The sequence below is a fragment of the Monodelphis domestica genome, chromosome 2, assembly GCF_027887165.1.
Source record: "Monodelphis domestica isolate mMonDom1 chromosome 2, mMonDom1.pri, whole genome shotgun sequence".
Lineage (NCBI taxonomy): Eukaryota > Metazoa > Chordata > Mammalia > Didelphimorphia > Didelphidae > Monodelphis > Monodelphis domestica.
In genome coordinates, this window is record NC_077228.1 from 225,289,091 (window position 1) to 225,302,825 (window position 13,735).

Genomic DNA, 13,735 nt, shown 5'->3' on the forward strand with positions numbered 1-13,735 from the left:
CAAGTCATTTAAACTCCATTTGCCAATTTCTTTATCTATCAAAGGACAACTAGGTCACAAAACATAATAATGTCTAAAGATGAAAAGATTCACCTTCTTGAGTTCAAAGCTGACACTATTTGTGGGACTCTGGGCAAATCACTTAACCCTGTTTGCCTCAGTTTCCTCATCTGTAAAATGAGCTAGAGAAGGAAATGGCAAACTACTCCAATATCATTTCCAAGAAAACCCCAAACCAGGTCATGAAGAATCAGACATTACTGAAAAGGACTGAACAACTTCATCTATAAAAAGGGGTAAATATTAGCACCTACCTTCCGAGGTTGTTGTGAAGGTGAAATGAAATAATGATGAAGTACTCAGGTAATGGTTATTATTATCTATTGTATCTTGTGACAAGGAAATCACTTTAAAAGACTGATATATATATTAATTTAAGGTCGCCAAGGAATTCAGCTATGTAATTCCTAAATGAAAACTCAAATCAGCCGTCAGCCTTTTATAGAGTTTAATTACAAACAGGAGGAAGAAAGGAATTAGAGATAGAGAGATAGAGAGAGAGAGAGAGAGAGAGAGAGAGAGCGAGAGAGAGAGAGAGAGAGAGAGAGATAGAAAGGGGAGAGAAGGGAATAGGGCTTAAATACCCCCTCTGTTTAGGCAATCTAAAATCTAAATCTAAATCTAAAATAACTATTATTATTATCTAGAAGAAGACCTGCAGAATATTGCACCCTTCCTGTTGTGGAGGACTTCAGAATGATCCACCCCAATCTCCCCACCATGGAGAGCTTTCTAAGACATGGACAAGATTCATACAATTTGGAAGCTAAATCTGAATTGTTGGAGGGAGTACATACCACAATGATGAGATCACAGGTCCATGAGAGTAAAGCTAGCCACATAGATCTAATATAATTACAAAAATCCCACACCTGATAAAAACATGGGATAATGATAGCCAAACAGAATTAAATGGATAAACTACAGTTGGAAAATTATGATACTCCTCTTCTCCCAAGAATTCAGACACAATGCTAATTTGAAAAATATAAAACTTTAATAAAGGCTACATCTCTTAATTACAATAATTATCGTACCAAGTAATTTTCCTTAAATGAAACTCTTTATAATGCATAATTTACAGTGTAAGTAGAACAAAACGCCATGGCAAAAGTCATGAGTATAAGACTTGTAATAAAAAGGCATAAAATATATTTATACATAAACCCCTTTCAAAAAACAAGGGAAAGTTGAGCCCTGAATATAGGGCGATACACGGTATAACCCACCATGCAGGCACAGGTACTGTACTGAATCCATTTCAAACACTAGAGATAGTGTATTAATAATCTTTCACCATACAATATATACAGACTTACAGTACAAGGTAGTAATGACAAACAGAATGCACACATTAACTTAACATGAAAAACTCAAACATCAAAATGAAGGACTCTTGGGGATGGAGGTGCTGCTTCTGGGTTTGCATCCACCCTTTTTTATTTGGGGGCCATGGGGGATGGGTGAAAGAACTGTTTCTGAATTTTGGTGCAGTTTCTTCTGAGGTCTCTAATGGGGTTAGAGGAAAGGGAGGATCGAGGTTCAAGGCAGGGACTGAAAGGGAAGGAGGGAAGACTTCAATACAAAGGCTGACTCTTCCCCTGATCTTGAGGACACTGCACACTTTTAATAAAGGGCATGCTAAAATCACCTCCTACATGAGCTAGCTACATGGCATGCGCTTATTTTATCCTGTATATGATTGGGTCCTCCGGATGGGGTGGCAGGAAGGATGCAGCATCTCAAAAGGAAGATCACTCAGACCATCCAACTAATGAATCAGGTACTGAATAAACTAGGGATCTCAGCTAGATCCTCACAGCACCCATGCTACACAAATTCTCCAATCAAATACTGTTCTTATGTTATAGTGATAATGCAACATATTTAAATATTTTATCACAAGTTAGAGCAGCATAGATTTTTTTTTAATAATTCACCAATTTTAATGTGTATTAATAGTATAGGGAAAGGAATAGGGGCTAGAACTGTGATTTTATTGGTATAAGGAACTCCCAAGTGGGAAAACTTCCCCTACCAAAACAGGTCGACAGCTTAAAGTCTTAGAGCCTGGGGCAATGAGAGATTAATTGATTTACCTGAGGGTTACACAACCAGGATGTGTCAGAGGTAGGACTGGAACCCAGGTCCTCCTCACCCTCTCTCTCTGCACATTGTGCTGCCTCTTAAGAGTAGGGCACCATTAAAACAGTCTAACGTCACTTGGAGAAATACTTGGTAAAGTTAAACTCCTTTTAAATGATAGAAATCATTAATTCACTCCTAGCTAAACTCCTAAGTTTGAATAAAACAATTAGAGAACACAATTCCTCTTTCCTCTCTCCACTGTTAAAGCAGCATATCCATTAACTGGATGTAAAAAGGAAATAACATGATCAATAAATATCAGTAAGGATTCCTGTTCAGGTAAGCTATACAGTTTTTCTTAGTTTAGGGATTTCAGATCTCTAGGAAGTGATATGTAAGAAGGTCTCTCAAAAACGGTTTGCATCTTCAACAGCCAAGAGTGGTCATCTTTTTAATAAATAGTTCAGGGCTTTTCTTATTTCCATACCCAGTGAAAAATGAAGGCTGACTTGCCAAGTCTTCCTAGATTTCTTTTTTCTTCATTGTTCCAATTTTCCTTCAAAATATCTTTTTTTTCCCCTGTCATTTCCAAGACAGGTATCTTTAGCTTTGTTTCAACTGTTCTTAAGAAACGGATGCAAAAAATTTTTTTTCCCATTACCACCCATCACCAACAAAATAAAAATTAATCAATTCTTTCTACTTTCCCCAGAATCCTTCCTTCGTACATTGGAAGTATTGTATCATCTTCCCAAATCTCTTCAAAAACAGCCCCACAGTCAAACTCGTCACTCGCTTTTTTGAAATAATACCTTAAAGAAAGAAAAAAAAACATTCAATGAAATGGCATTTTGGGGATTCACAGCATTATAATATTTAGAGCAGGATGCCTTTAGAGAATGTCTCCACATGTGAGAACATTAAAGCTCAAGAGTCAGGAATTCTCAACTGTTTATAAATTCTATGTATAATAAACTCAAAGTAATTTTATTTAAACTCATAATTGAAAGAAATGTTAAATTTCAGTTCCCCCAACCAATTTCACAGATGCCTTGACATCCCAATGCCAGGTTAATAAATGACTTACCAAAAGTTACATAGCCAGTAAAGTGGCAGATCCAAGATTTGAGCCCAGGTCTTTTAATTCCAAATCTACCACTCTTTCTATAATACCGGCAAGTATGCAAGCATTTATTAAAATGCCTACTATGTGCCAGGAACTATATTAAGGGCTGGAGATTAAAGACCAAAAAAGTCACAGTTCTTGTCCTCAAGGAACTTTCATTCTAAGAGGATATATAGTCACCTACATGAAGATATATAGTCATCTACAAAATACACATGGATGCACAATAACATTGGAAAGGAAGTCAATAGCAGCTGGACAGACCCAGAAAGATCTCATGTAGAATGAGGTAACAGGGCTGAATCTTGAATGAAACCAGAGATTCTAAGTCAAAGCTAGTGGTGAGGGTATTTCAGACATTTCAGGCATTGGGGACCATCAGTATAAAGGTGGTGGTGGAAAGCCATCTGTGATAAAACAGCAATCAAGCTGATATAGCTGTACCATACGGTATATGAAGGTAAAAATATGGAAATCTGGAAAAATGGGATGAGATTAAACTGTGAAGAACTTTAAATGAATGCAACTGGGGTTATATTTTGTTCTAAAGAGTAATAGGGAACCACTAGAGTTTAATGAGCTGTTTATTATCTAGTCATGTCAGCTTTTTAGGAAAAATCATTTTGGCAGCTGGAGTAGAAGATGAAATAGAACGGGGAGAGGAACTAGAGAACTACGGAGACCAATAGTCTAGACAAGAGGGGAGGAGCTGAACTCAGGTGACTGAATAAGGATAAAGATGGGGCCATATGACAGCTTTGTTGTGGACTGACTGGACATATTGGTATAGTGAAAGAGAAGAGTTAAGGATGACACCAAGATTATATTGGAAGGATGGTGATGCCCTCAACAGTAGTAGAGGAATCTGGAAGAAGGGAAATTTTAAAGGAAAAAATGGTGTGTTCTCTTTTAGACAGTATGAGTTTGAGATGCCTTCTGAATATTCAGTTTGGAATCTCCAATAGGCAAATGGTGATGCAGAACTAAAGCTCAAATGAGACAAGAAGAATACAGGCTATAGATCTGGGAGTTCTCCCTATAGATAATCAAACCAATGGGAACTGATATGGCCACCAGGTAAGAACACAGAAAAAAGACTCAGGTTAGAGCCTTGGAAAATAGAGGACTTTTATAGATAATGAACCAGCAAAGGAAACTGAGAATGATCAGTCAGACAGATAGAACAGAAAAAAAATGGTGTCACAAAAATGCAGAAGAAATCAAGAGGATCTAAGAGGAGTTATTGTCAAATGCTGCCAACAAGTCACAAAGGATTAGGATTTTTAAAACGGCCATTAGTTTTGGCAATTAAGAAATCACTGGTAACTTTCAAGATGGTCATTTCAGTGATAAAGATGGAAGTCGATGATGATATATTAGAAAGTGAGAAGAAATGAAGAAGTGGTACCAAGTACTGGTAACTTTCTAGGAGGTCGACTAAGAAAATAGAAGAAACGAAGACAACAGCTAGTGGAGATGGAAGGATGTGGAAAGGGTTAAGGATAAGCAATATCTGGACATATTTGTAGGCAGCAGGATAGGAAACCATAGAAAGGAGAAAAATGGAAGACTGGAAAGAGGGGCAATTTATAGTGAGAGCTATGTGTAGGATAAGATGAGAGGTGATGGGCTCTAGTGTACATTTAGTACTTCCAGACTTCCCTCCTACTGTTGAGGCATCACTATCTTTCTAGTATATTAGTGTCATCCATAACTCTTCCTTGTCACTACATAGATTTTAGTGTCTGGGCTTAGTAAGTCACTCCTTAGTGTATCAAAAAGTTGTGAAATGAACAGGGGGAAAAGAAGGAAGCTTCTAGCAACTGATCTCCATTTTCTCCATAAAGTATGAGGTGAATACTAGGTGAAGAGAGAAAGCAGAGAAATGAAGGCAGAGAATAGGTTTCAGGAAGAGTAAGGTAAAAGGAAAGAAGAATAGGATATTATTGATCAGAAAAAAAGAATTGAAGAGTTTTTGATCATGGAATTGGAATCCATTCAGTGTTAAGATTGAAGACACATAATCATCCCTATGTGTAAGATAAAGTGATAGAATAAGTCATAGGTGTTTAGTAGACTCAGAAACTAGGAAATTTCACCGGGAAGGAAGATCAGTATGTTTGTTAAAGACAAGTATTGAGGTGGAAAGGCATTATGAGTTAGGCACTGAAAAAGTTGAGCGATAGATCTGGATAGAACAAACCTCAAAGTAGGAGATGATGCCGAGTAAAAGCAGCAGTAAAAAAATAAAAAATGACAATGGGGAAGGATCCCATTCTAGGAGGAATTGATGAGCAAACAAGGAAAGAGTATATGAGGGTATGAGAGAAATTTCAACCAGTTCTAGACAGGATGGTCAAAGAAATGATGGCAACCAAAAGCCTGGTCTCAGTACTAAAAGATGGAAGAAACATGAGACAAAAAACCTCTAAATCAAATGAAGTTTATTATAGGAGGAAGGTGCACAGGCAAGACAGGGATTCTAGAAAGCACTGTGTAAAATATGGAAAGATCTAGAATGGGTGTTCCAATGAGGGGTAGGGTTGAAGTGGGTGGGGATGGGTATTGAAGAGCTCTCTCAATGACCTCAACATTTCACATGGGTTTAATTATGATCTCTATGCTGATGACTCCCAGACTTTTATTTCTAGTCCTAGATTCCCTTCTAAGGCTGAGATCCAATTCCATATTACCAACTGCCTACCGACACTTTGAACTTCATGTCCCAGAGACATCTCAAACCCATCATATGCTAAAGTTCACTTACTAATTGTTCTCCCCAAACCCTACCACTCTTGAAAACTTTCCTATTTTTGAATAGGGTACCATCATCTTTTTATTGAGTTTTAAAACCTTGCTCTTTAAAACAAGCCCTTATTCTACTGACTCACAACCTATCAAATCTTATCTTTCTCTACCTTGAAAATAACAGACAATTTCCTAGTCCAAAGCCCTAGTCTCCTCTCAGTTAGACTACTACAACAGCCTTCTAACTAGTCATCCTTGCCAAGGTCTCTTATCTCCCCAATTAAAATTCTGCATATCTGAAAAACTGATTTTCTTAAAGTCTAAATCTAAAAATGGTATTTTTTTCAGATTTAAACATTATTTTATTTGGTCATTTTCAAACATTATTCATTTGAAAAAAAGATAATTCCTCCCCCTCCCCCATGGTATTCTTGATGGTCCTCATATACAGCCTCCAGCTCATCTCAATGACTATCTACGGGTTACTCTTTACTACCTCTCCTTATTTTGTTACTCAGAATCCTTGGTTCCTTTCAAGGTTCAGTACCTGTTTCACCTTGCCAGATACCATCCACTGATATTGCTTTCTATTTACAATCATTTTTTATATATTTTGTGTGTATACATAAATATGTGTGTGTGCGCACATGTGCATGTAACATCTGTTTAAAAGTTCTTTTCTCCAGAGGATTTAGCTACCATGGCTTTAAGAGATAAAAGGATGTTGTGGAAATCACTGCTTGGAAGAAACCAAAGAGAATTTTCCTTTCACAATTGGAGAGAAGCTAGGAAAACTAGAGAAAGAATATGAAGAGATCTTTCTTGAAGGAACCATTTTAACTCTGGGTGAAATGAAGAATAGAATTATGTTTCTAGAAATAAGAAGTCACTGGAAGTTACAATAATTCCTAGGAATCATCCTGGCTGTGATCTTTCTCAGGACTAAAATATTGCAGTTATTTGTGTTTTATGTTATTATTGATTATATTTGTTAACAAATACAAAGCTGGTAATTTATATAACTTAATCCTGGGAGATGAGGGGTTTTCATATAAAGAGAAATATAAGCAATTGCTTATGGAAAAAGTTTCTTTAGTTTCTTAAATGATATAATAAACTGGAATGGGAGCCCTGAGCTGATTAATGAGAAAATCTCCAAATATAACCCTAGAATTATCCTAGAACTAAGAACAATGGCAATGAACATGATAACAAGGCAAGAAGCAAACTGAGGGAGAACCAACAAATAACAGAGCAGATAATCCTGTAAGTATGTATATATACACACAGAGAATTTCTCCTCTCCTAGCTAGATGCTAAGCTCCTTGAGGCCAGGGACAATTTTCACTTTTTATCTCCAGCACTTCATGCAGCCTGGCATTCACAGAAGGCATTTAGTACTTGCTGAATGACTGAACAGTTGAAATGACAGAAGGGGTGGGGGAATGAAGGGATAAAACTTCAGCCAACAGCCAATTTACGATTATAACTATAGATGGGGCATAAGTGCTAAGAAGTAGAACTTAGATAATGGCAAAAGAAGGAATGAAATCCCATCATTTTTAAAAGCCCCAGGGAATTGCATATATAAACTAATAGTTGAGATAATAGCAATATCTGCCCAAGTAGTTTTGGTTTTGGGGGGAAAACAATTCCTACAATTAAGTTACCCGATATAGAAATTTTTAAATAGAATTTCAAGTTTTTTATAAAGGATAAGATGAAGAACCCTTTGGCTAGGGGGATACCCTACAGGGGAGTATACTTGGCAGCATATTTGGCCATTCTATAAAAAGTTTTGAGATGACAGGATCATTGATTCTATACCAAAAGGGATCCTGAAAGTCACCTTGTTCGATCCCCTAATTTTACAGAAGAGAAACCTCAGGTTCAATGTGTGATTTTTCCAGTGTCACACATGTATCAGAGTGGCAGAGATGGGATTTGAACCTAGAATCCTCTAACTTCAAATCCATGCTCTTCCCAATGTACCATATTGCTTCTCTAGATCTAATACTGGGCACTAAATTATAATGTTAGATACTTCCTCCTCTAGAGTCACTTTAGTTTTCTCATCTATCAAGATGAGAAAGTTTGACTGTTCCTGAAAGGGACATTATAGGATTCCTATTATTGGTCTGATTGTGTGTATAGAAATTATATTTGACTTTCTTTGAATGCCCTCCCCAATAGTCATATGAAGGTATCTACTAAGTACTCCAACCACAGATAAACAGTAAATGTTGGGCAGTAACATACTCCCTTTATTTAGGGTTGCTCAGACAATGGATTCATTACATATATAGCCACCTTCCTTTTCCCCTAGCAGAGCCTCATTCTTCCCCAAGTATCAAACTCTAAAGGACCCTTCTATTATGCTGAATTAGGCTGTTCAGCAACTTGATTAAAGGTTCCTTTAATCCCATTCTACCATTCTTCCTTCTAAGGTTGTTTAATTGCATATGAGCAAATGACTAGCCTCTGGTAGAAGGGCTAAATTTACAGCAACAACTCTTCTTCCAGCTGCCCACTCCCCACTCTCCCAAAGAAACCAAAAAGTGAGTGCACTCTGCCATCTGATCACTGGCAAAGGAGACCCTCAAATAGATTAAAAGCTGCCCTTTGTGCTCTGTAATTTTCAACCAACAAAGACCATTGACAGGTTAAAGGTCACCATACTCTAGGGAGGGAGGAAGAAAAGAGCTGTTTTCCCCCTACACATAATCCATTGTCTTGGGGTTTGTGGTTTGTTGTTTTTCCTTTTCTTTCTTTCTTTTTTTTTTAAAGAATGAATTTTCCCCAAGTTACAGTTAAGATCCTTCTCCCCCTCCCCCCCACTTTAATAAAGGCAAGCCAAATGCTTTCAAGGGAGATAAGACTGAGTAAAGAAAAACAGCTGTATTTAGTCAAGGTACTTGTTTTTAGCATTTCCAGCTGAATTAGAGCATCAGCAGAGCACTACCCCATAAAAACATTTCACATGGGAGAACTTGAGTCCTTGGGGTAACCCAAGAGAGAAGGCAGTGAACAAATGGGGGTGATGTGCCTGACAAGAGAGGTGGGGGGATCAAAGGAAGGATTAAGACACACAGTTTCAGATAGAGTCAATGTGTGGATTTGTTTTGCTCTAATGTGCTTATTTGTTATAAGAGAGGGTTGTTCCCCCCCCCCCCCAATTTGGGAGTCGGGCTTGGGGGGAAAGGGAGTCCTAACAATATGGATGCAAAAAAAATAAAAAAAAAAGATCCAAAGAAAGTCAGTGTACCATTAAAAAAATGTAGAGGAAGTTTAGAAGGCAACAGTGAAAAATAGGACAGCTTTGAAACTGTGTCAAATTTATCATTATTTTTTAAAAATGCAAGTTGGATAGCTTTGAAACTAACATGTTGAATTTATTATATATATTTTTTAAAAGAAGGGATTTGTGGCTTCACATACAATCTTTTCTATCCTATATATATGGAACTGCTCAAGTTTGATGTTTCTCAAGTATAGAACAACAAAAAAGTAAAAGCTGTCTTAAAAAAATTGGAATGATAAAAAAAAGTCATTGTTCCTCCCTTTTAAATAGAAGGGTAAGTCTCCTCTCACCAGTGGCCCTCCACCCATCTCCAAATCTCATTGGTGTTTACAAATCTTGTCTGAAGCCCTGCATCCCTGAGAAAATATGCTACAATCTTTTACATAATTGCCACCTCATCTTGGAGAGGAGAGAAAGGCAGCAACATCCTCCCCCCTCCAACAACTTCAAACATGTAGCCTGCCCTCATTTTCTTGCAGAAACGGGCTTTTTCCACCGAAACATGTTTTATGTGGCAAACTTTGTTTTTTTCTGACATCTGGCACCAATATTATCTGGCAAGTCTGGAGTTACTGTTCCGTTTTTGAACTCCTGCCATGTTGAGATTACTCAACAGGGCCCAGGTTCCCCCTTACTCCACACCCCACAGTCCTACTCCTCGTAAGTTTTGGGTATTTTGTTGTTTTCTGGTTTCCAATACTTAACATAGTGTTTTCAAAGAGGATTGTTGTGAGGTGTTGGGGGGGGGGGGAGTGTCACAATTCCCTACACCCCTCCTAACCCCCCCATGACCCAATCCAAAGAAGGAACTGGATAAATGACTTTGGAACTGGAAAGCAGAGATAAGACAGATTCGAAGGGCCTGGGTTACAGCCTGATCCAATCAATAAAGAATTTGAGAGTCAACCGTTTGTGCAAGTCTTTGTGCATTAAATGAAAGGCAAAGGCTTCAAAGACATGCTTATTAAGTGTGCCTTAAAAAGAAATCAATGCCAGATGTGACCAAAGCTGCTGGGTTAGTCTTTCCTCCAGTCCCTGCTTGCTCCTCGGAACTCAATGGCCCTTTTCCCCCTGAAGTTCACCTGCAGTTTCACTCAAAGTCCAGCCAAAAGTCAAAGCTTAAGATCAAAATGAATCCCTGGAGGTGCACACATTTGTGTAATTAGTTTCACCTCATGTCTGTTCAAGATAAAAAAAAAAGGGGGGGGGGGGAGAAGAACATTCTAAAATCCCTTTTATAAATGTTTGGTATTGTCTCCACCTACATTTGTAAAAGGGGAAACATCTAAGCCTAGAAACATCTTGTTTAACAATAACTTACATATTTCCCTTAAGCTCCAAAAAGAAAATTTTTTTTAATTCTCTGGAGTTTCTTAGGAATTATTCTCTGGAATACTCTAAAGAATTAACTACAAGAGTGTCTCTGAATATCTGGCACAAGGCAGCTAATAAAAATGAAACCCTCATCTGGAAGCCTCCCATGGTTTCAGTGTTGCTGTCCATCTCTGGCCAGAAGGGGCCTATACCCAAAGCCAGCCTGCTCCCAGAGGATTGGGGGGGAGGGGGAGAGGGAAGAGGCACATCTCATTTTCACCAAAGGGTAGGCACAGCTAAAACCCTGCTGCCAAGATGCTTGACTGAAGCTAGAAGCTGGAGGGGAAAAAAAATCCAGCATTTTGTCAAAATTGGATGACTTTTTCAAATTATGAATTGTGATCCTGCTAATGGTTCAGTTAGTCAAGAAAGAGCCAACATGGAGAGTAAAAGGAATGACTGATAACTAAAACAAATCAAGTAGAAAGAAATCAGAATTCCTACATAAATTGTGTATTATTTTAGAAGTCATGGAGAAATTTTTCATTCAAATTTGTGGGCATCTGTGAGTATCCCCAATAGCATTAACAGAAGGCAACCAAGGTCTACTAAAAAGAAATCAAGAATAATCATGGGTTTGGGCCTAGAGAACAAGAAAGATGGGTTTTTCCAAAACCCACACCTGCCTATAAGTACACCAAGTACCTTCTTGAAGTAACCCTAACTTTATGAGTAAAGGAAAGGGTTGAAATAGTTCTATGGATCAGGCAAAAAAGGCTGGTCTACAGGTATGTTAATTCCATAAATTTCCCCAGGGATGACTTTAGTCCTTCATTTTTCCTTTAGATTGTGATGAGTAACCCATATTCTTCCTTTTCCCCAAGCCTTCTACATTTTCCCTTTCTATCAAAGAGTACAAATTCCTTAGAGATGACCCATCTCAGGTTCCAAATGTTAGGAACGGAGTATTATTAAGTTTTGTGAGGAGAGAAGAGAATAATAAAAAAATTTTAAGTTCCAGATTTGGTGTGTCCAAGGTCCTAGGTTTAAATTATGGTTCTGCCATTTCCTATTTCAATTTGAACTAGTCACTCAATTTTCTTAGGTCTCCGTTTCCTCATCTATAAAATGAGAAGATTGAACAAGATGATCTTTAAATTGTTTACAGCCCTCAATCTAAATTCCTATAATCCCGACCTATAAAGGAATAAGGATAAATAAGGCCTGAGAAGCCCCATTAACCACAAAAGTTTTACCAACACCCTTCCCTGCATCTAGTGGACTATTTCTGTAGGGGTAAGGGAAGAAGAGGGAGAGAAAGAAGGGAGGGGAACCTAAACACCTCCACAAAAATTTGCAACCCAGTATCCTCAGAAAACATTTAAAGTTTCCTTCCCCACTTCCCCCTACCCCTTGTGGGTAGGGTCAGGCCAAGGAGGATTCCTCATGACTCTGGCTCTTAGTTCTAAGCAAACAAACCCTGAAGAAGAAAGAAGCCACAGGATTCTTACCTATAATTTCCCTTTTTGCTGAGCTGCTCTTTAAAGTGGCCAAGTGTCAGACTCTGCGCCTTCAACATCCTCCTGTATGGAATTTCTTCTCCACAGAAAAAATAAGTGACAACCAGCTCACTGGCCTGAAGAGAGTGAACACTTGCCAGTTTCTTTGGCTCTCTGTGACTGAAATAAAATGAGATGCAACAGGTTGAGGCAAATAAACAAATACAGAAGAAGAAAAAGGGAAGGGTGGGAAAGCATGCTTGGCAGAGACAGAAAGCTAGAGTTTTAAGTCTGAGGGGCACTTGGATACACAGAATGTTAGCAATGCCCCAGGCTAGGTCTGACTGAACCCATGTCTCTTTCTGGTCAAGGGACTGCATCCTCAAAGATGACTGCTTTTGCTTTTATGAATCATTCATTGACCCACATTTTCTTTAGGATAGGAATTCTTAACCTTTTTTGTGCTGTGGGTTCCCCTACAGCAATCTGGTGAAGAAACCAATAGACTCTTTCTCAGAAGAATGTTTTTAAACGTATTTTTTAAAAAAACCCAAGATTGTAAAAGTAAACCAATTTTTGGTGGCTCAAGAGTCAGACCTAGAGATGGGAGTCATGGATTAAAACGTGGCCTCAGACACTTCTTAGCTGTGTGATCCTGGGCAAATCACTTAACACCCATTGCCTAGCCCTTACCACTCTTCTGCCTTGAAACTAATACACAGTATTGATTCTAAGATGGAAAGTAAGGATTTTAAGAAGTCAATTAGTTATTTTGGAATGCAATTACCAAATGTTTGAAAAAAAAACAACTCGCCAATCCCACAGATTAAGAATGCTTTAGGACTATTTAAGCCTCATCTAAGTTTGAATATGTTCTTCAAATGTTATTTATTATTTTTCTTCTATTATAGTCCCTATAGGATGTATTTGTAGGAAGTTTAATACTTCTGTCATTTTTCATCTGCCTAATAGATTGCTATGACCTAGCACATGGTCAATGTTTTCTAATGGAGCATCTTTTGTAAGCAAGGATACATAGGGAAAGGATTTTTTTTAACTTCTTAAATTGCATATGGCTTCTCTCCCAAACTCCTCTGATCAGATAATAAGTTAAAATAAATTGGATGTCCAGAGAAGTCCTCTGCAAGGATGACCAGATATGGCCACAGAACTGAGAAATACAATGAATGCTATGCAGCTCTGCCCAATGATACTTCTGAAGAATGCTCAGTGTTAAAAAAAGGTCAAATTATGAGAGAAAAATTTAGAAGATTCTATTATTGGGCTAAGTTTTTAGAGTGGTTTCAGAAAAAGAAATGCTAAGAAAACTGTTACTCTTAAGGTCAATCAATTAAAAATGAAAGGATCTAGTCAGAACTTTAAACATTACTCATTGCTGAGGAGGCTAAGGAAGAAAACCTTAATTATTTTGATGTCTTGAAAACGCTGTTAAGAAGTTCTTGTTAAAAAAAAAAACCATCCTGTAATTAAACTAATCCAATATTCTTTGTCCACTTTGCAAGAAAGTAAACTTAAAAAGAAGAAGGAAGATTTGGGAAAAGGTTTTTGCTTTTCTGAGTAAAGTTAAAAGGTTGCCTT

The 13,735-nt window shown here is 37.8% G+C and overlaps 1 protein-coding gene across 6 annotated transcripts in view; it reads right to left on the minus strand.

The window, feature by feature from the left end:
* Window positions 1–1,035: 1,035 nt before the first annotated feature.
* Window positions 1,036–13,735, minus strand: part of AXIN2 (axin 2) — a 43,538-nt gene continuing 30,838 nt past the window's right edge. For all 6 annotated transcript variants that reach the window (XM_056817265.1, XM_007482759.3, XM_056817264.1 and 3 more), the window contains exons 10-11: window positions 12,149–12,316; window positions 1,036–2,960 (exon numbers count right to left, since the gene is read on the minus strand). In XM_056817265.1, coding sequence (XP_056673243.1) covers window positions 2,834–2,960; window positions 12,149–12,316 — 295 coding nt within the window. In that variant the 3' untranslated portion in view covers window positions 1,036–2,833. The remainder of the gene's footprint in view (window positions 2,961–12,148; window positions 12,317–13,735) is intronic.